General features: G+C 53.3%; 1 protein-coding gene across 2 annotated transcripts; it reads left to right on the forward strand.

Annotated features, from left to right (window-relative positions):
• Positions 1-1,376: 1,376 nt before the first annotated feature.
• Positions 1,377-20,964, forward strand: NTPCR (nucleoside-triphosphatase, cancer-related). Of its 2 annotated transcripts, none has more exons than XM_054576485.1 (5): positions 1,377-1,529; positions 5,387-5,549; positions 6,029-6,125; positions 14,064-14,273; positions 20,794-20,964. In XM_054576485.1, exons 1-5 carry the CDS (start codon positions 1,496-1,498, stop codon positions 20,860-20,862), a joined length of 573 nt encoding a protein of 190 aa, XP_054432460.1. In that variant the 5' UTR covers positions 1,377-1,495; the 3' UTR covers positions 20,863-20,964. The 2 variants fall into 2 exon arrangements, with proteins under 2 accessions (XP_054432460.1, XP_054432461.1); XM_054576486.1 differs by having other exon boundaries at positions 14,068-14,273; positions 20,794-20,906.
• The last annotated feature ends 1,903 nt before the right edge of the window (positions 20,965-22,867 follow it).

Below are 22,867 nucleotides of genomic sequence, written 5' to 3' on the forward strand. Positions count from 1 at the left end.
TATGACCGTGTACATGTTCCTTTCTTTTGGGCACTACTCCTGTGGGTTTACTTAGCTACATTGGGCTGGCTATTCTTGACTGAGTGGACGTGAAAGATAAACGTAGTTGGAAGGCCCTACATTAGCAGTGATGGATTATAAATGTTGCACAACTGATGGTGATAGCTACACCGTAGGAGTCTAAATTTTTTTTTTCGATAACTCCTTTTTATGTAGCAAGGGACAGAGGCCATCCGACTGGTGTACACGGCAGGCTAACGGGAGTCCTGCAGGTCCCATGTGGGCACAAAGCAATTAAGTTGAGCTCTCACTGAAATTGCTTTCTCAGCCAGGATGGAGAATGATTGATCACAAGTCAAACTCTACACATGTTGGACTGAAAGAGTTTACAGGTAAATCTGGCCCAAGGCCATGGCCACTTCATTTCGCTGGCATAAACATGTCAAGTAGCTAAGTGAGGTCGAAGCCACTTAATTCTTTGGACAGGGAGACCCTCCAGCTGGGCATTGCGTTGGCCTACGCTTCGGGTATGCAAATAAGAAGGGGAAACTGGTTTTCACATCCAGAGCTGAGGAGGGCAAGTCTGCCTAATGAGCATTCTTTACCCCTGTGGACTTCAGAAATTGCCAGAGGTTTTTGGGGGGTTTTTTAATGTTTTTATTTCTCAATTACAGTTGACATTCAACATTGTATTCGTTTCAGGTGTACAGACTAATGGTTAGACATTACTATACCTTCAAAGTGATCCCCCAGGAAGTCTAGTACGCATGGGGCACCATAGCATCACAATTATTACTGACTATACTCCCTAAGCTATACTTTGTATCCCATAACTATTTTGTAACTGACAATTTATACTTCTTAATCCCTTCTCCTTTTCCACTCAGTGCCCTCAACCTCCTCCCATTAGCCAGGGAGTTTTAAACGACAGGAAATCCAGAGCAATTACTCTGCATCCGTGCAGGTGGAGCCCAGGCCTCAAGCAGATTCAACCAGGTCATTCTACTCCGCGGCTGTGGCTGACAGCGCTGGGGAAATCACACCTTCAGAAGCGCGGTCCCCCGTAGCCTGGGGGATTTCAGCTCGTAGGTCCGATCCCAGGGCACAGCCCAGGCCGCAGCACGCACACGGAACGCCACTGGTTTAATAACTGAACTCCTCAGGCTCCAATCCTTGCAAACACGCCACAGGCGCCCAGCATCGAGAACGCGGCTCAAGGACGCGCAGAGCACGGGCACCACCACACTCTCAAACACTGCCCGCGCGGACTGAGCCCGAAGACTGAGGGCGCAAGCGCAGACCGCGGCCAGGGCTGAGAGCGCATGCGCAGCCCGCTCCAGAGCGCTGAGTCGCAGGCGCGGTTTGGGGGCGGTGCTTCCGGCCGGAGGAGGTGGGGCCTGCAACACGCGGTGGGCGGAACTTAGGCAGAGACCCCTACCCGGGATTGCGTCCCAGACCCGTACCCGGGGTCGTGATCCCGTCTCCGCCCCACAGTATGGCCCGCCACGTGTTTCTGACGGGGCCTCCAGGTAACCCCGCCGAGTCCCCACCTCGCGGAGGCCAAAGGGTGGGCTTGGGGGCGCGCACAGTTGGGGCAGCCGGCTCGCGGGCTCTGGCTGCTGGTCACAGAAGTGCTGTGATGTGACAGGCTTGGTACTCTGAAACCTGCATATTCTTTTCCGATAGAGTACGGTAGAGAGGATTAGAGATGAAGCCCACCGTGGTGAGAAGAGTAAAGGTGATGCGGGGACGTGGGCTTTATTAAAGTAGTAGCTGGCACCGGCGGCCACAGTAACAACGACCCTGCCCTTGCCGTGGTGCTGCGCAGGGACCATGCTCAGGATACTTGTCACCGCAGGGATTGGTGGGAAGGGGCCCGATTTCGGCTGAGAGTCACGCTGCTGCCCGTGTGACCCACTTTCGTAATTGAAGGAGGCGGGGGTCGGTGGAGGGGTGGTGAAACCAGAGCTGGAACTTGTATTCCCCGTCTCTGAGTTCCCCGACTCCTGAATTCCCCCATGGATGAGGCCGCGAGCTGAGAAGCCTTGGTACCTAAGGGTCTGCTCTCAGACCCTGTGCCCGTGGCTGTCTTTGGGCAGATCCCTCACTTCTGTGGGCTGTGGCGTTCTCACCTGTGAATGGGACAGTGTGAGGTCGAAGGAGAGACTAGAAGAAGACATGGCTTTTAAAACAAGGTGCTACACGTGTAGCAGGCATGACCAAAAGAAGAGGCAGGAAGGTGGTGGACTGCAGCGTAAGGGAGAAAGATGGGCTTAGGGTCGAGAAAATGATTCTTCAGCCCTTTTGCAAGGCGGATATAATGTTCAAGTTAGCTGTGAGTTCACCTATCAAAGATTGGAACCCTAGAATTCTCTGTCACCTCATTTTTAATGATTATGCTTACCCTTAAGTAGCAAAGACTACACTTAACGTTGCAGACTTTGGAATTTCACTTTTACCAAGCAGTGAGGAGGGAGGGTAGTTGGAGAACTTTCTAACAGCTAATACTGCAAAGGATTGTCTTTTGGAAGTTGATTGGTCAGCCCTTTATCTGAGATCTGGAATGTAGATTTTACGCCAGCTGGCCCCAGGACCCCTCTGTGCTTCCTAACAATGACCTGTTCCCTGTGATTGCACCTGCTTGCGTCCTGGAGATCAGTGGGGAAGGAGACTGGCCAGGCTGGGACTGGTTCTTCTTTCCGTTTCCTTATCTATAGAAGTTTCATGTACACATAGTTGAAATACTCAAATAATTCTACAGTGTAGCTCTCTGAGGCCTGTCCTCAAACCCACTCTCTGTCTCTCCGTCTTCCTGCTGCATATATACTGTACTGTGATTAGCTCAGTAGCGAGTGTTTGCAGTACTATGACTATGTAAGAGCTAATCACCCAAGCACCATGTTGTAATCTATAATTTCTTTTCCTTTTATGCACAACTTTTTTTCCCTTTGGAGTTCATGCCTGTTTTTTCATTCATTTAGTACCTTTTTGTCACCAACTCATTCCCAGACCTTGAGCCCTGGCCAAATCTTTACGTGTTCAGACCAGCAGGTCATCTCTCTGCTCAAGGAGGGCACTCTGGCACTTGGGATTTTTCCCAGCTTCAGCTGTCCCGCCTGTGACCCACTTTGGAGGGCTTTCTCTGGTGGCAGGAGCCCACTCTGCCTGCACGTGGGCAGGTCTGACGGGCGAGGGATGTCCTGTCCCCCAGGAGCAGCAGCAGATCCATGACAGATGGAAGTAAAGCTCCCTCCTTCCTCACTGCTCAGACAGGATAACTGAGCCACGTGTCTGAAACTGTCCCCTCGGAGTCCCCAGTAGGATTAGGCTCCAGCTGCCCACAATGGTAACTTGCTTGCTAATGCAGTGACCTCCCTACTCGCGTGTCTTGGGGACACTTCCCAAGTTAAACCACCTGCACTTGAATCTTTATCTCAGGGTGGGCTTTATGGGAGAACCAGAACCCAAACGATGCTGGAGCTTTCTGACCTGTTCTGTCTGCGTGGTACGGGCTGTTGTCCTGGGTCTTCAGTGCAGCTTGCTGCTTAGCCGGTGTCGGCAGCGCTGGGCTAGCAGCTTAATTAATGGAGATGAAAAGTTAACCGAAAGATAACTTTTAGACCTGAAGAGGAAACAGGACTCGAACCTCTTGTTTTGCTATGTTCTATGTAACATACAGGATGCGCAGTGTGTCTGTTTGACCAGAGCTGCTCCATTTTCTCTTTTTCAAAATGTAAATACCTTTGTGTGTGTGTGTTTTTACATTAAGAGTAATAATATCCACTCTTTTTAAGACAACAAAAATTCAAGAAATTTCTAAAGAAGACTGTGACCGCATATGGAATTCCAACACATAGAATTAAAAAAAAAAAAATTGGAGTACTACATGGTGTGTCTGCTGTTTCTTAACCCGGTCATTGTCCATACATTATTTCCATATATGGTGGCCTGTTTTCCACACTAACAAATGTCTTTGTGCCTGTTATCAGATCCTTTACTGAGGAGAGTTCCGAACCATAGAGCTGCTTGCGCTGTGGTGGGCGTGTTGAAATGACCTTTCAGGAAGGTGCCAGTGTAGCCATCCAGCAGCACCACTTGCCTGCATTAGACAGATTCTTCACCGACTTTGCTAAAGCAGCAGTTAGGAGAGATACATTGAAGAAGAGTAACGGATTATGTTTTGTTTCAAGGAAGCGTAAGAGGGCCCTTAAGGAACCCTGATGACCAGCCATGAAATAATAAGATTTTCAACCCTGTGGTATCTCAACACAGCTCTGTTGCAGACTTGCTGGCCGTTTCCCTGTGTTTCCACTTTTGGGTGATCATGATGCCACTGACTTCAGTTTCCATGGGGACAAGGCTCACGTAAACAAAGTCATGGTTACAGACAAAGGCCCCCGTTAAAATGCATGGTCCTGACTGGTCGCATAACCTTGGATAAGTTACCTTGCCTCTCATTGCCTCAGTTTCTTTATCTGTAAAATAGGGGCAAGAACCGAAGCTGCCTGAGAGGGTGGTTGTGAAGATTTAACTGAGAAAATGCCCCGAAACGTGCTAGAACGGTGCCTGGCTCCGTGACGTCAGCGGGTAGTGTTGTATTAGGTAGCGCCTGTTCCTGTTATTCTGTCAGGTAGCACCTGTTTGTGCCTGTAGACACATGAGTTCTTCAGAGTCGTCCACAGACCAGGCTGGGAGGAAAGGGGGGGGGGCGGTCAGAGGTGGGAGGGGTGCGGCAGGAGCTGTGTAGGTTATAATTTGGGGAGGGGTTGGGTCAGCCAAAGGAGCGCTTAGGGCCACTGGAGGCAGAGCGAGGGGGTCGCCAACCTGATGGGGCAGCTCGTGTGAAAAAGTTTCAAGACTGCTATGTGTAGTGGTGTCCGTGGCATTTAAGGGACGTGTGATCAGGAGCCATAGCAGTGTGAGCCCACGGAGCGTGAAGGGAACTTGCCACTCTCAAAGGTGGGCGCGGCGTGCCCTGAAGGTGGAAATCCTCAAGCGCCCAGCCTGTGACCGGAGCATGGCCAGTTTCACTTGCTCGGGGGAGGGGCGTGGCCGCCCACGGAGGGGAGCGCGCCCAGGAGAAGGTGCAGTTTGTCTCTCAGGATGCAGATTGCACTCGGTACTCATCAGGAAGCCACTCAGTGGGTTCTGGGATTGTGTATGTGACAAAATTGATAATGTTTCAGAATTTAAAAATAAACATTTTATTATGCATAGTCTACTTGAAATTAAAACATTTTAACCTGGGGCAATCAAAGTGAAGTTAATATTCATAAAATCCACTCTCAGCCCAGTTTCCTCCCCACTGTGGTTGCTCTCAGTCGGCGAGTGCTGGGCGCGCTCCAGCAAGCGGTGCTTCCTAATGGTGTTTTGTTTTTCTTTTTAGGAATCGGAAAAACAACTTTGATCCAGAAAGCCAGCGAGGTATTAAAGTCCTCTGGCGTGCCTGTCGATGGATTTTACACAGAAGAAGTCAGGCAGGGAGGGAGAAGAATAGGATTCGACGTGGTCACGCTATCCGGCCTGCGGGGACCTTTGTCTAGAGTTGGGTACTGAGATTTCATTTCTATGGTGTTCTTTCCTCCCTGGGCATGGGGTCGAGCCCCACGCTCACTTCTGTCTTGGAGAATCTTAGGCCTTTGGATTCCTTAGAGAAAGAAACAGGTGGAAATCATCCCATGAAAGGCAAAGTATGCAAGTACCGTATTTCACTTAGAGCCCATCCCACACTTAGAGCCCGTCCCATTGACCTGGAAGCCCCGTTTCCTGTGCTGCTTTGAGTCCCAGCTGGCACAGCAGCTCCCTGGAGCTTCGCGGGGACCCCGCCAGGGTGGCCTGTCGCCAGTGGTGGGCACGCTTAGTGCTAGCCCGGCCCTCAGGGAGACCGTGGACTCAGGTCAGCTCTGCCTCTTTTGTGTAGGTGGTTTTGAGGGATGGTTTAGCCTGTGCGGAGGCCGGGGGGTCAGTGGAGTAGCCGACAACCAGGAACCTGGGCGGGGGCCTTTCAACGCGAACTCTGTCTTTTCAGGGCGGAACCCGTGCCTGGGAGACGGGAGTGCCGAGTCGGGCAGTACGTGGTGGATCTGCCGGCCTTTGAGCAGCTGGCGCTTCCGGTCCTGAGGAACGTGAGTGGTTTTGCTCTGGGCCCATCTGTTGGCCGTGCCTTGTGGGGCCTGTGGGGCCTGTGGGCCCTGGGACACGGAGCGGCCTTTGCTCTGAAGGAGAGGCCAGTTTTGCACTTTATAGTTTAAAAGTTTTCAAGCAATTGACCCTGCGACGTAATTAGCTGTCACTCTGAACTGCAGGTCAAGTCCTGGTCGCATAAATTCAGCACACACAAAGATTTTACGGTGGGAGGGCTCGGGTGCCCAGCTCTGCCCGTCCCCAAGCGGAAGTCTTCCCTCTCTCTTCCCATAGACTATGTATCCACCCAGTTTTCCCAGCATGAGAAATAAACATTTAGGAAGGAAAAGCGTCATTATATGAATATAATGGTAAACACCTAACACATTATATTGCTCTGTTACTTGTTGTTTGTTTTGAAGACAGGTATTGAGATATAATTCACATACCATACAATTCTCCCATTTAAAATGTAGCATTTGGCTTTTTCCGGTATATTCACAAGACTGTGCCACGTCACCATAATCTAATTTTATAACGTTGTCGTCTTCCCAAACGCCATGGCCGTTAGGAGCTCTGAGGGGCGGCCTGTACAGTGGGCGTGTGCTGGAGGGAGGGGCCTGGGGAGAAGAACCTGCCTGGCTGAGGCCCCAGAGCCCTGGGGCAGGAGCAGGAGGCGGAGGAGGGGGAGGAGGAGGAGGGGGAGGGGGAGGCTGCGTGATGCAGGGCCCTGAGGACCGTACCGGGGGGCATGGGTTTCATTCACTCTATTACTGACTTAATGACTTCGGTTTCCTTTTGTGAAAATTGAATGGTGCAGACCTGTCTCAAGAGGCTATTTTAAACCTTCCAGAAGTTTCTGCCACAAGAGTAAAGCCCAGGCCCCTCCTTCTGGCCCAGAAGGCCCTGCGCTGTCTAGCCCTGGTGACCGCTGACGTGCCGTCACCGCCGTCCAGCCGCACTAGCTCCGGCGCGTGCCCACACCCGCCGGGGCGCGCCAGCCCTTGGCCCTTGGCACGTGCCATTTTCTTTGGGTGGCGTACCCCTCAGCTTGTTGCCTCGCTGCTCTTTTTTGACATCCAGGGCTCAGCTAAAATGTGCAGCGAAGGGCTTTAGTAGCTCCCCAAGGCCGCGGACAGTGTCTCACCCAGCGGGCCGGCCGTGCTGAGCGCTCCGTGGGGGGAGGGGCTGGCTCCCTCTTGCTGGCCCTCCCACCGCCCCCGCCTTGTCTCCTGCTCTGGGCACGGCTGTAGACGTCGCGTTGCACGGCAGCATCAGAGGACGTGGTATTTTCCTCTCCAGTTCTCTTCCCGTGAGATACATACCTCTCTGCTTAAATGTTCAAAAGGCAAGTGAAAAGCTGCAAATGAAATTCCAGCTGAGGACGCTGGCTTTGGCACGGGATCAATACAGAGAATTGATTTTTACTTGCTCAGAGCAGCCTGAATCCTGGGAGTGTGTTGTGCACACGTGCTGGTTGCCTGTAAGATTCTACACGAAACCGCGTGCTGCAGGAATAAGAATTGAATCTTTTTTAATTAAAAAATAAAGTCAGACTTCTCCATTTATTTGTACTTTAATGACCAAACCCACACGTGCATATTCTAGGTAGGGAAAGTTCCCAGGCTGCGGTTTCTTACCAGTTCTAGTCATGGATTCATTTTCTGGGGTGGAGGGCCTTGTCCCCTCGCATGTATTGTATTGGGATGAAGAATGAGTGTTTTGTCTTTATACTAAAAAAGAGAGAGAGAAGTTAAAGTAACCAGGCAACAAAAATAGGGGAATTGGAGGAGACAAATTCTATTTTCGGCAGTTGGAATGACCAACAGAGGTGAACTGAAAGCTTTAGAAAGCACGTTCAGGCAGGCGAACGCCCTGCCCCAGATGGATGGTGTGCTAGCTTGTAGTGCCCAGGATGTAGGAAAACCTAAAACCTAACAACAGATGTCTGTTAAGTGTCTCCTATGTGAACGTAAGAGAATACAGGGCTGGAGGCCCGCGGACGTGCCTCCTGTGTGCTGGGAGGGAGGAATGGGGGGGAAGCCAGGGGTGGGCGCTGGAAGCAGCTGGGACAGGTCGTGTGTGGCGGGGGGTGCGGTGGTGCTGGTGCCTTCTCCCCTCAGTCAGGACGGGGTCTCGTGACCTTTGTGGGCACACGTGGGGAATAAGGAGAAATCAAGTTAGACTGGAAACGTTCTGGATGCAGTAGTGAGGTTTTTAGAAAGTCCTTTGTAGGGTTGATGGGTGTTTTTTTTTTTTTTTTGGTGGTTTTGTTTTTAACTCACACGTAGCATCTTATTGGGAACATTTATTGTTTTCTTGAATATTTAAGTTCTACATACTCCAGGTAGGAAATTCGTTTAAAAAAAATGAAAAACAATAGGAATAACTGAGTTTAACCACTGTTAGCATAATTGTTTCTGTCCTTTTCCTATACCTACTTTATTTTTCAGCCATCCAAAATTGGGGAAAGGCTGTATATAGTTCTAGAGGCTTGGGTTTTTTCCCATAACATGTTTGGGTGATATGGGAATGGTCTTACAACATGATAATCTTTGCAACTGTGGTACTTGAACGGTTGCATATGATTTCAGGGTGTGGATTTCCATCACTGATTTGTCTGTCATTTCCTCAGTGTCGGACGGTTAGATTACTCGTCGCCGTTGCAGGCAGCCTTGCCACAAGCGCCGCGTGCATCCGTCTTTCTCCAGCTGTGATTGTGTCTCTGGAGGTGGAGGAGGCGTGTGAATGGTCAGGGTTTGGCTGCGTGCTGCGGGGGTGTCCCCGCGATCGCTTTGTCCTTGGGCACCCGGCGTGCTGCCCACGTGCGCAAGCGTCTGTCCGGCTGCACTTGGCCCACACTGAGCTTTGTGCTGATCTCTGATACTAAAACGTACCTCCTTGCTCTGGTTTGCTGTGCTATAGGAATGAGGTTAAATGTTTTTCATTGGGTATTTTTTAAAAATCTGAATTGTTGATTCCTTTTCTCATTCCTTTTTCCTTTGGCTTAAAAGAGATCTTTTATAAGGTGAATAATCTTTTTATATTGATTGATGGTATTTTTCTCAGTTGTCACATTGGTGATTTATTTTCAACATTGAGAAAATCTGTCCATATTCCAAGTCACTGTAAAATGTGTTTCTTCTTCTGTATATGTACTTGTTTTTTTTTAACATCTATGTTTTTAATCCATCTGGTTTATTTTGACTGTAATGTACAATCACACTCTCAATTGATTTTCTTCCAAACACTTAGCCGGTTTACCAAAACCATTATAAATAATCCATTTCTCAGTTTATTACGCTTCATTAATTACATTAAAAATGTGTGTCTGTGTATAAAGTTTTAGGTTTATCTACGCTCTTTCGTTGGTCTGTTTGATTCTTGCATCGATACCATACTATTTTAATTACCTCTGTAATTAGTTACATTGTTCTTCAAAAACTTGCCTTATTCTTTCTTGTTTGTTCATTTCTCCAAATTGTAGTGGCGGTGACGGTGGTGGAGGTGGAGGTGACGGTGGTGGAGGTGATGGTGGAGGTGGTGGAGGTGGAGGTGATGGTGGTGGAGGTGATGGTGGTGGAGGTGGTGGAGGTGATGGTGGTGATGGTGAATAGTTGGTGAGCGCAAATTGTGTGCCCGGCCCTAACTCATTCAGTGCTCAGAGTAACGCTGCCACTTTGTTCGTGTGTCACAGGGGAGGAGGCTGAGGGATAGAGTGGGAATCCGCCTGCCCAGGGAGGGACTCGCGGCCCGCAAGGTAGAGCCGGCAGAAAGTAGAGTCAAGACTTTATTACCCATCATAAAATTCTCAGATGGAGAGAGTGGGACTACACAAAATTATAGTTGTCCAGAGGTAAAGAGTATTTTTAACTTTATAGGCAACCTTCATCCTCCAGAGCCAAGAACGTAGTATCTCTCTTTATTTCTTTAAACCCTTTTGGTGAGGTTTTCCATAGGTCTCTTCCGTTTTCCGCTGTAACCAGGGCTCTTTCCCAGTTTCCCGATGACCGAGGCCATGGGACGGCGCCGGCCTTTCCACGCTGGCCTTTCGGGCGGCCGCACGGCGCTGTGTCAGAATTGGACGCGCTGCGGGGCTTAACATTCTTGGTTCCCAGTGTGTCTCCTACTCACACGAAAGGATAACAGTGGATTATGATATTTTAAAGAGCAAAGGACATCTATCGAGGCCCTATTTTTTAGGTTCAACGGTGTCATTTTCAATAAACATCCATGGAAGGAATAGTAGTAACCTAGAACAGAACACCCAGTGAAAATCAACATGGTTTGAACTTCTGTTTCCCTGTTTTGATCAAAATAAGGCTTTTCGTATATATTTTGATTTTGAGAGAAGGATCTGCTTTTGATTCTTAAATAAAGCTCTATTTCACATCTTTGAACTTCCTTTTCAGGTGAGAGAACTCCTGTCTAGGGAAAGGCTGTTTTTTTTAACCCCTGACTTGGATGTGCCACTTAGCCTTTCCGGCTGCGGGGCTTTAGAGAGGATGTCGGAAAGTCCAGGTCTAGTCGGGACGCATCCCTCAAAGGCTGACAAGAGCTCTTCGTGGCCCTGCTCCTCCCTCTTCCCCGTCCTGGGCTTCACGATCCCACGTGCGCATCAGGGTCAGCCAGGGATGTTCAAACGCCAAACAGTTAACTTGAAAGTTGTCCGGAGAAACATCCGTGCTGTGAATGAAACTAGGGGGTGAACGGAGAGTCCGGGGTTGGCTCTGCAGCCCACTGCCCCCTGGTAACCCGACCCCAGGGGCAGGTGGGGGTTCAGGGGCCCCGCCGCGGCCTCGCTGGGGCTCGGGGGGCCGGCCGCTGGGCTGGCTTCCGCCGTGGGTTTCGGAGCCTTCCTGCAGTGCTTTCTGCAGCCCACTCGCAGCACGCAGGGCGGGGCGTGGGTCTGACCGGTGCGCCTCCCTTCCCGCCTGCCCTGCCCATCAGTCTGAAGCCCCGCGTGCCTTCGGAGGACGTTCACGTTGACACATTACTTCTCTTGACTGATACTGCGAGAGTGCGTGTGTGGTTTTTTTGTATTGATTCAAATTTTTTAAACACTAAATTTGGATTTAACTTTGCTCTAGAATAAGGACAGTGTAAGATCACGCGTATACTTGCTATCCAGAGCCACCTGGTTTTGACCTTTGCCCTGTTGTTTGCTCACTCTGGGTGGGGGGTGTGTGTGTGTGCGCGCGTGTAAATATATAAATTGGCAGGGGGACCATTTGAGAGTATGTAGCAGTCACCAGCGTACTTACCTCCTAAAAAAAGCTTCAGTGTATTTTTCCTAAGACTAAGGATATGCTTTTATATAATTGATAATAGTCATAAATCTCAGTAAGTGCTACACTGAAAAAATACCTTGATCTAATAATCTCCCTTTGCCAGTTTTCTCAGTTGGTTTAACAGTGTTCACTGTAACATTTCTTTCCTCCTCTCTGGGGTCAGCTGTTACATTTAGTTGTCATATTTCCTTAGGTCCTTTCATCTGGAACATTTCTAGCCATTCTTTTGCAACATTGACATTTTTGAGGCATACACCCCTCTATTAGTAGGACATTCCTCTTTGGGGGGGTTTCTGATATTTCTTATGCTTAGATTTACGGTGTACACAGTGGTGCATCTTTCTCGGGCCTCTCATCAAGAAGCACGTGATGTTTGTTGATACAGTTTTGAGTACCAGATAAAGGAATCGCCCCCTCTCTGCGCTGCATATTTACTGTTTTTTTCCTTTGAAGCTCATAAGCAGTGAGTGTGGAGATACTTTAAGATCGTACATATCCTCCGCATCAAAATTTCTCCTAGTTAATTTTAATTTTTAAAAACTCCATTAGTTTATTCTAAGATAAAAATAACTTTCTTTTGAGGCTTCAACAGGAAATCAAATTTAACTACTGCCTTTTGAAATACTTTCTGTAACAAGGTGAGCGCTAATTAACAAAGGGAAAATCACTGCATATTCAAAAGCTGAACTCAAAAAGCCATAATGGTAGATTTTTTTTCTTAGTCTGAGCTGTGCTCCTGTATTTGTATCCAGGTAGCTCATCAGTTAGGAAAAAAAATCAGCACTGTCTTACGGCAGCAAAAACAGTCACCTCTCTCCAGGCAGTTTCTAATAAGAGGGCGTCCGACATCAAAGATTCCAAACCTTTATCAAAAGTTTCAACACGGACCAAAATTTTTACTAAGCAAGAGGAGGAAAATTAGCTATTGTAAACAGGATCCGCTGAGGAGAAGGGGCGGGCGTCGCCCCGTCGGGGCGGCCTGGTGCTGTGCGCTCTGCAGAGCGTACGGAGCGGGGCTGTGGCAGGGGCTGGCCCCCCACCCCCAACCCCCGCCGGTCACAGCTGCGGCCGTGGGCCGTTCCCTGCGTGACAGAGGGACGCTGGTGACGGTGATTGTTCTGACACCCCCAAACATGCGGTTCTTTTTGAGTATTGAAAGTAGCATGATTACTGCCAAAAAAGTTAGAGAGTTTGTGTGGCTGTGCCCCTGTAGACCCCTGGAAACTAAGTGCTATCGCTTCTCGTGGGAGAGCAAGGTGGTTTCTTCGTGGCTGGATGGACGTCTGAGACGCGCGTCTGCCCGCACTTTGTGCGGCAGGTGTGCTGGTGGCCTTGCCCGCGGGGTGTGGCAGGTGCGGCGGCAGCCGGAGAAAGTGCTCTGTGAATCGCCTTTCCACGTAGTTCTCGGAGCGATGATTTATCTGGAGATTATACAATGTCACGCTGCGTACACTGAAGCGTTACTGTGTGCTCTGCCTCCTCCCCGCTGTGGGAGAACCATTCAGAGGCTCTCAGCTTCCTCCGGGAAGGCTTTCTGGGGAGGATGTGTATGTCACCATATGTTGCTGTGTAACAAGTTAGCCCCAAATTTACATTTTTAAAACAACAAAGATTGATTACCTCCCAGCCTGTCCCTGGGTCAGGAGCCAGGATGGCCGAGCTGGGGGCGTCAGGCCCGGGGTGGCCACGCGGGTGCCGGCACGCTGTCGGCGGGGGCTGCAGGCATCTGAGGCTGACCGGAGGGACCTGCTCCCAGGCTCACTGCCGTGGCTGCTGGGAGGTCTCAGTCCCTTTCCGCACGGACCTTGCCGTCACTGCCCGCATGTCTTTATAGCGTGGCCGCTGTCTTCCCCAGATTAAGGGGGGGGCCGAGGGGTAGGGGGGTGAGTCGGAGTCGGGGAGAAGGAGAAACATGGGGCGGAGGAGAGATTGAGACAAGACCGGAACGGGGGGCCCTGCCACCTAGTCTCAGAAGTGACGCGCCATCCCTTCCGCCGTATCCGCCTGGTCACACCGACCAGCCCTGGTCCTGCGTTGGGGGGTGTGGGGCCACACAGCTGCACGGGGTTGGAGCCCCAGGAGCTGGCCGCCACTGGGGCTCCCGGCGCTGCGCCCGTTCCTGGGGGGCCCAGGAGGTGCTGGGCGTGAAGGTCTAACGTTATTAGAACGGGAATCTGCGATTTAAAGGGTGTGACCTGGCTCACTTTTTAATTCTAACCAAGTCACCTTTTCTTTTAGTTTTTCTTCTTTCCCCAGGCCCTCCTATTGCAGAGTATGAAGCAGGCATTTGCCTGCAGCACATAACTCCACCTGGCAGACAGGCGCTCTTGTTTGGCTCCGAATCAAAAAAGAGGCGGTGCGGGGAAGGGCAGGCAGCCTCGTCTCGGTGCTGACAAGCGCGAGGCACTGGGAGCGGCTCGGAAGGGGCAGAGCTGCCAGGAGAAGCGGAGGCCCAGGGAGCTGAGCGTCGGGTGGGCCAGTCCCCCGGGAGATGGGTTTGCCAGTGAGGCCCGTGTGGGCTGTGAGGGGGTCCGCCCTCCCGAGCGCAGGGGCCTCTCCAGCGTGAGCCTGCTGGTTCGTAGCTGACTGGGAGTGGGACCCCTGCTTCCTGGGCCTTTGGTGCCCCAGCCTCTGTCTTGTCACCCTCAGGCAGGTTCCAGCAGCGGCCCGGGGTGGAGAGTGTGTGTCATCGATGAGATCGGGAAGATGGAGCTCTTCAGTCAGCCCTTCATCCAGGCGGTTCGTCAGACGCTGGCCGCCCCCGGGACCGTGGTCCTCGGCACGATCCCGGTCCCTAAGGGAAAGCCGCTGGCCCTGGTAGAGGAAGTCCGCCGCAGAGCCGATGTGCGGGTGTTCAGCGTGAGTACAGACAGACAGGGCAGGGAGGGGCCTGCGCCGCAGGTGGCACCGGGGGGCACCTTCGGCTTAGAATTGCCTTCTTTTTTCCTCTTATGGTAGAACGTAGGTGAGTCTTACTTTCTCGGAAATTTTAGAACGTAAAGTTGCCCTGCCCCGTGTGCCAACAGACCTGCCTGCGGGCAGCCTCCACCCCCACCGGACGCGGGGCTGCCGGCGTCCGAATCGCCTGCACGCCTCTCCCCTGGGGGTGGTCAGGTCGGGGTGCAGAGGCAAATAAGGGCTGTTGCAGCGGAAGGGCTTCCCTTTCGGACTGAGCCATTCCGGGGACAAGAGGCCTGGGGCTGTGGCAAGCGCGACCTCCCGCCGCTGTGCGGAGCGCTGCCCAGGGGAAGGGTCTGCGATGGTGGAAACCGCTGTTCGCACGGCCCGGTGCAGTGGCCACAGGTGGCTCTTGAGTCCCTCCGTCACGCCGGCCACATCTCAGCCACACAGCCACAGCGCAGCCGTGGAGCCCTGCCCAGCCCGGAGAGGCCTGTGGCCCAGGTGGGCGCCGCCCGGAGCGTGGGAGACGTGCGGAGCTGCGGGCTCGCCCCGGCCTCGCGGTCCCCCCCCCGGGCACGGGCCCCACGACCCGTCTCACCTGGTCCCGCGCGGTTTCCCCGCGGGTGGAGAGAGGAGCGTTTGTTCCACTAACCCGGGGCCCTTCCTGAGCCAGTTGTAAGGGTCGCTGACAGGACTGGGGGCGCTGGGCCTGAGTCCTCGCCTGTTCTTCCTGTTGTCTCTCCGTGTCCCCCTTAGTCAGGTAGGACCCTGCCCTGCTGTGCGTGGCTTGCGTGCGTCGGTGACCGCCAGGCTCTGGCCTGAGACCTGCCTACCCCCCTCCCCACCCCTGGGTGCAAAGCCCACTGGCCCTGCAGGTGGCAAGGGGACAGTCAGCCTGGTGGGGCCACCCCATCAGGAGGAGTGGGGAGTGAGCTCCCGCTGCAGGGACCGAAGAGCCCGTCACTACACCACCGGTTAAAATGCCACCGTGGCCCCCAGTGGCACATCGACGTGTTGTCGCCAAAGTAGCCTGGGGTGCAGTAGACAACCGTTAGCGTTAGACCCGTCAGACTGGGGAAAGTTGTTCCCCTCTTCCTCCCCTGCTTAGGTACTGACCGAGCCGCTGCCTGTGCCGGCCCCGTTGCAAGTCTTGCTGATGATGAACAGGACCGTCCAAGCCGTTGCCCTCATGGAGCGGACATTCTGGGGAGGCTAGAAAAGGAAAGCATAGCCACTAATGAGGCAATTTTAGACGTCGGGAAAGGAAAGGAAAGGAAACGAGGGCTGTGGTAGTTCGGGCTGCAGCTGGGTACGGGGGGAGGGAGGCCGAGGTCAGGGAAGGACTCTGAGGAGCTGATGTGAGCTGAGCCGGGGGCCACACGGGGTCACATCCTCAGGGATGTGTCTGAAAAGTCCTCAGGGCTCCCATTCCTCGGAGTTTTATGTTGCCGTCTCTGTTACTTTACATGGCTTCCATGTTCATGGGTTGGGTTTCTTTTTAAGATTTGTTTATTTTTAGAGAGGGGGGAGGGAGGGAGGGAGAGAAACAGCAATATGTGGTTGACTCTCATGCGCCCCCTACTGGGGCCCTGGCCCGCAACCCAGGCATGTGCCCTGACTGGGACTCGAACCAGGGACCTCTTGTTTTGCAAGCAGACGCTCAGTGCAGTGGGCCACATCAGACAGGGCCATATCAGAGTTTTTGGTTGTTAATTCTAGAGTTTCTGTGGAAATAGAGGCAATGAATAGTGAAAGATCATGAAAGACAAATGGTTTTCAGGTCAGAAAGCTTCCAGGCTGGGAAGCTGGCAACTTGGCTGGTGTTAAACTCCAGGGATTGGCTGACTGTACAAACTCATCTAAAGATCCTGTAGGACTGAGGGGAATTGCATCTTACTCCAGAAAAAAAAAAAAAAATTGTATCTTAAGATAATACCACATTTCCTCTTATCTCTAAGACTGGAGATATTCTCCAGACAAGGTAATCATTGCTTCTGCAGGGACGGGCTGACGTACCCAGTGTTCTTGTCTTTCTTGTGTTCTTTTGGGGCTTGTGTGGTCTTTTTCTTCCCATTTTGTAAATGAACAAACTAATTTCTTTCTCGACAAATGTAGGGGTTAGATTAGAAATGTCTTGGGTCCTTTCCCTTTCTCATGTGCAGTTGTCCGCGTTGATCTGTGGGGTTTGAGGACACCCTTCGCATCCAGCACTTAGTCCATGGCACAGCCATGCCGGGTCACCAGGAGTCGGGCGCCGTGCCCCGGGCCCTCCCGGCCACGCCTGTCCTGCAGGCACGGGGCTGAGAGTCCCTCTGCAGCCTCTGGGTCAGCGTCAGCAGCCAGCGGGTTTGTAGGCCTCGGTGAGCCGGCCCAGAAGTTCACATAGAAGCGTCAAGAACCCGGCTACGGCAACCTGGGGAAAGCGCAGTGTTGGAGGACTCACACTTCCTGACTTAAAACCTACCCCAAAACCGTGCTGGTCAAGACAGGGCGGTGCTGGCGTAAGGACAGACACACAGATGAGGGGAATGCAACTGGAAGTCCAGAAATAAGCCCTCACCTTTGTGGTCTGTTGCTTATTGACAAGAATACCAGGATAATGTAATGAGGAAAATTTATCTTTTCAACAAATGGTGCTGGGAACTGGACTCCACATTATAGACAAACTTAACCCAAAATAGATTATAGACCTAAGTGTAAGAACTGCAGCTACACAGCTCTTAGGAAAGTATGGGAGTAAATCTTGGTAAACGGGTTGGGCACAGTCCTATTGGATACAAAACCAAAGCACAAGTGATAAAAGAAAAAAAAAAAGATAAATTGGAATAAAGATTTCTGTGCTTCATAGGACACCTCCAAGAAAGTAAAATCGCAGTCCACAGACTGGGGATATTTACAAATAATAATATGATAAGGGAACTCTATTCCAGAATATGTAGAGAACTTTTACAACTCAATAATAGAAAGACAATAAACTTATGAAAAATGAGCGAAGGATCTGAAAAGACATTTCTCGAAATACAGACAAATGGCCCGTAAACACATGGACAGGTGTGTTCATCATTAGTGACTAGGACAGAGCAAGTGAGAACCACAAGGAGACGCCACGCCGGCGCCCTGGGGCGGCCGCGGTAGGAGCAGAGGCGAGTCGGGTGCTACGGGCGCCGGGGAGGGTGGAGCCCCCCACGCTGCCGTCGGGGGGCGCGGACACGGCCCCCGGGGGAACAGCTTGGCAGTTCCTCTGAAAGGGAAGCGTGGAGTTAGCACGTGACCCGGCCGTCGGAGTCCCAGGTGTGCACCCCAAGGGATTGAAAACGCACGTCCGCAGGAGCCTTGCGCGATGAGGCGCACAGCGGCATTATCCGCACTAGCCCGGGGTGGGAACCGCCCCCATGCCCAGCTGGTGGGTGAGTGAACAGAACGCGCTGTCCACGTACACCGGGGCGTTGGAGAATAAGGAGGAATGGAGAAGTGACGCAGCCCACAACTCGGATGAGTTCACGTCACGTGATGAAGCGCAGGAAGCCTGTCACAAAAGATTCCGTATTCTGTGATTCTGTCTGTGACGTGTTGGGAGCAGGCAAATTCCTAGAGAGAAAATAGATTAGTGGTTGCCAGGGGAGCAGGGGGGAGGAAGAGGAGGGAATGAGAATGGCGATGTCGGGGTGGGTGATGAAAATATTCTAAATAGCGCTGACAATTGCACGACTCCAAATACACTGAACCGCCCTGAATCCTGCCCGTCAGGAGGTTGATTTTATGGTCTGTGATCAGTATCGGAGTGCAGTTACCGCGTGTGCTCACCGAGGTCAGGCACAGGGGGCCGCGACAGAGCCATCGCCTCTTCCTTCTCTTGGGACACACCTGTTTCACGTGGCCATGGACGCCGGGCTCCCGAAAACCCACCAGCAACCTCATTTTTGGTTAAGAAACTTTAACCTTCACGAAAAAGTAGTTAGATTCGTGGACGATTCTATTTTTAGGTTCAATAAAATGAAATAAAGACAACACATGAAACAGATTAGTAACAGCTTTTGATAGGTGTTAACTTACGATCATGAGCTTTGTCAAACTGCTTTGTTTTTTTGTGATCCTGTGCTCATTCCAAACGTCTCAGGGTTCTTCCCACACAGTTTCAAGAAGCTGCATGTGGCTGTGCTTCGCTCCCTCGCGCGTAGCGCACGTACTAAGATTTTCCATGCCTGGCCCTGATTCCAGTGTCGCGGCTTTGCTGTTTAGTCCCAGGCACTTCTGTGCCCCAGGAGTGCAGAGCAAAAGATGGTCAGCATCTTCGTGATCCCTGCTTAACCACTCAGCTTGGAATTTAGCAAACATTCGGGGAACGCCCACCATGTGCCAAACACTCGGTGCAGGGTGAGTGAGACACAGCCCGGGTCCCCTGGAACTCAAGGTCCCGGCCTCACAGGGCTGGACAGAGGGCTCAGGTGTCGCCCAGCTTCCTTTCCCTCCCTAGGCTCCAGTGCCTTGGTTCCCTGCTGCTGCCTTCCTCGCCTCCTTTCTCTGTTCCCAGCCCCCAGTTCCCGTCTAGTCGCCCCTCAGGAAGGACTGCAGCCACAAACCTGCTGGCCAGGAAGACGTGGATGAGGACCTGTGTTCAGGGCAGGCCCTGAGGCGCCACTGCTGGACGTGGCCGGGAGTTTGCGTCAGTCCTCGGTGGCCAGGGGCACGATAACCAAATGCAGCAGACGGTGTCGCGCAGGCATTTCCTGTGGGACGTCAGAACTCTCGGGGAGATCAGAGGGGCCGAGCAGAATATTAGTTTCGTTTTTGCATTCTGTTCATTAATTTTTAGTGATAAGACATTCTCAAAATGAGTCTCTTCCAGTTTCAGTTCTTTTTTTTTTTTTTGTACCTAGCCGAGGGCTTGGCGAGCGCCCTGAGCAGGCTGGGAGGGGAAGGCCTGCTGGACGCAGTGTGCACCCTGGTCCTTAGCCTGTGCCCCCGGGTGCTGGGGAACCCAAGGGCACGAACACCCTGTGCATCCCCTCGTCAGACATTTCTGTAGCACCCGCTGTGTGCCAGGCCCCCTGCGGGACCAGAGCGACAGCCGCAGCCCTGCCCTCAGGGTCCGGTCCCCCCGTGGAGCCCGGTCAGGTCCTCCACGTGCACTCAGGGCCTCCTCTCCTGGGGCCTTCCTGCCATTGTCGCCTGAAAAACGGAGGCCAGGCGTGTCTGCCCGGAAGCCTTTGCTGGTGCCCCACCGCTCCCGTGGGGCTCGCCCTTTGCTCGTTCATTCGTTGGTTCGTTCGTTCATCCGTTGCTCTCGTTCTTGCTCACGCCTGTCCCCGGGTTCTGGTCCGCAGCTCCGTGAGGTCAGGTCTTACCTGAGCCCTTTCTCTGTCCCCAGCACCTTGCCCCATCCCTGACCGGCACGCTGTCAGGGCTGGATGGGTGACTGTCGTGTGGGGCCGAACAGGAAGGCGCTGGGGGGGGGCAGGCAGTGGCCCTGCTCTGACGCGGGGCAGCAGCCGCCGGCCAACTCCCCGGCGGGGTCAGCGCGCCTGTGCTATTCTCCAGACTGTGGTTGTGAAAGAAAGAAAAATTAAAAACGGGTCATTGAGTAAAGCTTGAATAAACTCGTACTTGTGTTTTTGTGAGGGTATCAGTTAGAGAGCAGGCACAGAGGGGACAGGAGTCCGGAGTTCAGCCTGCACACGCCCCCTGCGGGCTCAGACCCCAGGACACGCCCCAGCCTCCTCATCACCCGATGTGGAGCTGACCGATGTCCAGGGCTCCGGGCAGCACCGGGGTTTCCCAGGTCCGTGGAGAAATGAGTGGATGGCTCCTGTTCAGGGGCACCTGGGATTCCGGGCGTGACGCGGGCCAGCGTGCCGGTCACTCTCCATGGACCCAGCTGGGCAGTGTGTTCTCCTGGCTTCACTCAGGCAGGTCCTTCCGGTCAGGTCCGGTCACAGTCTGGCTGTGTCCCCGCTGTCCATTCCAGAGCGCCTCGCGTATGGCTTCATCCTTAGATCCTTTCATGGTTAAAACGTGTCTGTTGTAAACCCACTTTTTCTTTTTTTTTTTTTAAGATTTTATTTATTTATTTTTAGAGAGGAAAGGAGGGAGAAAGAGAGGGAGAGAAACATCAATGTGTCATTGCATCTTGCGTGCCCCCTACTGGGGACCTGGCCGGCAACCCAGGGATGGGCCCTGCACTGGGAATTGAACCGCGACCCTTTGGTTTGAAGACCAGTGTTCAGTCCACTGAGCCACATCAGCCGGAGCTGTAAACCCACTTTCGCTTTGCAGAGGCTGGAGGAGGCCCCGAGCACGCCTGCCCTGTTTTCCGAGCGCCGGGCTTCCTCCTGGCTCAGCCGCACACCTGGCCCGTCCGGGGTCGGCGCAGCATCCCGCGGCCCTGCCGGCCCTCCGGGCTCTGCGTTTAGCACATTGCCCGTCAGACGACGGAGAAGAGGAACTGGACTCTGACGCCCTCCCTTGCTTCTTCCCTCAGGTCACCAAGGAAAACAGAAACCACCTTTTGCCGGATATTGTGACGTGTGTGCAGAGCGGCGGGAAGTGAAGGTGGTTTGTGTCACCGCGCTGCTGCGTGCGGAGGAACGTGCCACCCCGAGCAGCCTGCTCGGCCCCGCCTGCCCAGGTTCTGTGCCTTCGGGTCTCGGAGGCCATGGGGGCGCCTATGCAGGGAGCCTGACAGCTGTTTCCCATAAAGTGTTTAAAAGATCGAATTAGCCTTAATGCGGGATTGACTCCACAAGACTAATCATCCATTGTGGCTTATTTATGCCGAGAGTTTTCTGTTTATTTCCTCTTGCAGTTGTGCGTATGATTTGAGTAAATTATGAAATGAGAAATGGCTCTCAGCACCAGATGGGATCTGCCCCCGTGAAGTTTATACATGTGCTGGGGGCGGGGGGAGAGGGCACTGCCTCATCGGTTCTGCGTGTCACGAGCAGTGAACCCCTCCCCAGCGCCTCTGCTGTGCAGCTTGAAGTGATAACAGTTATTTGATTTTTAAAAGTTATGGTTTTGAAAGCAAACCGTTTCAGGCCCCCCACCCCCATCTCTTGCTGTCTATTTGTTTGCTTGTTACTTAATAAAATGAAGATGAATGGCACGGCTGCACACCCGTGAGTCCTCGTCCGCCGGGCTCGGGCTGGCCTTCGGAACACAGTGGGTGCGGGGGCGGCCGGAGCGCAGCTCCGCTTTGGCCAAGCCCTGCGCCTCATTTCCTGCCCAGAAAACGGACGGGAGTGTCGTCACAGGAGGCTCTGGCACCCCGTGGAAGGGACCGTCGTCAGCCCCCGTGTGGGCCCTGGAGGGCCCAGCAGCAGGGCTGAGCTGGCGGAGCAGCGGCGGAGAGGGGCGCAGAGCCCGCAGCAGGGCGCGTGGAGGAGACGCCGACGGCCCGGGATTCGGAGGATAAGGCTGCCTTCCGGGGGTTGATGGGCTGGAGCGGCTCACAGTCCTGTGTACTCGGGTCATTTCTGGGGAAGATGTATGAATGGCAGGGTTTTATCAGCGCCTGGTGTGAGCGACAGACCTGGCCGGCGTGAGCGCTGGGTGTGGCCGTCACCACGGACCAGCCCTGGCGCCTGGGGGTTGGGGTCCCGTGGGCAGTGCGGGGCGCACTCACGTCGAAGCCGAGGACACAGGCTGCGGCCTGTGGCAGCCGTCACAATGTCGGGACCTCCCGAGGCGGCGCTCTGACACTTGGTCTGGACCTGCGCAGCCTGTGAGGCACCACAGCCGAAAGGCTGATAGATGAGGAGCAAATCCCTTCGAAGGGGTACTGCATCCAGCCCAAGGAAGCGGGTGTCGCCGGCTCACTGTCCCTGCCCCACTGGGTTCAAGGAGGCCGAGCTCACGAGGTCTGACAGGCTGGGTGTGACTTCAGCCACACTCACAGGATGGGGACAGGTGTGTGCAGGTGGGGCGGTCGCTGTGACACCTGGGAACCCCGCCCTGCAGTCAGTCCGCTCCCATCCGACTCCCAGCCCAGAGGGAGCCCCACACGGCCCCCCGGGGGAGCCGAGGAGGAGGACGGCAGCAGGGGAAATGCCACCTCCGTGCGCCCGGTCTGCCCCAGCGAGGGGTCTGTCTCCGGGAAGGGGCTCTGGGTTTGCGTGGACTCGTCCGTCGGTGGCAGGAGGGACAGTCTCCCTCTGCTGCTCGTCCCGAGCCCAGTGCTTCGGGTTGCGACTGTCTAGCAGACTTTGAGTTCATCTTAAACTAGAAGGAAAGAATGGCATTTGTTAAAAGAAGGTAGAATAGCTCATTTGAGGACACTTACAATTGAAGCCAAATGTGCTTTTGGAGGGAAGGGAGGCACAGTCCCCTCAGGAGGGACAGTGAGTAGGGGGCTCTGGACGGCCGGCACTCGCGTGACGCAGGGAGCGTCGGCCTCTTTCCCTTCCGCGGCAAAGCAGCCCAGTGGGAGATGCAGCCTTGAGCCCCAGTCTGTGGCTCCGAAGCCCACGGCTTCTGATCTTCGCAGTGTGCCCTCGCTCCCAGGTCTCAGCGGAGACTGAGCTGTGATAAATGACAGCTGCTGCAGATCAGAAGGG

The sequence above is a fragment of the Pteronotus mesoamericanus genome, unplaced genomic scaffold (genome assembly GCF_021234165.1).
Source record: "Pteronotus mesoamericanus isolate MK-2021 breed Mesoamerican mustached bat unplaced genomic scaffold, CSHL_Meso_final contig_347, whole genome shotgun sequence".
NCBI classification, from domain to species: Eukaryota; Metazoa; Chordata; class Mammalia; order Chiroptera; family Mormoopidae; genus Pteronotus; species Pteronotus mesoamericanus.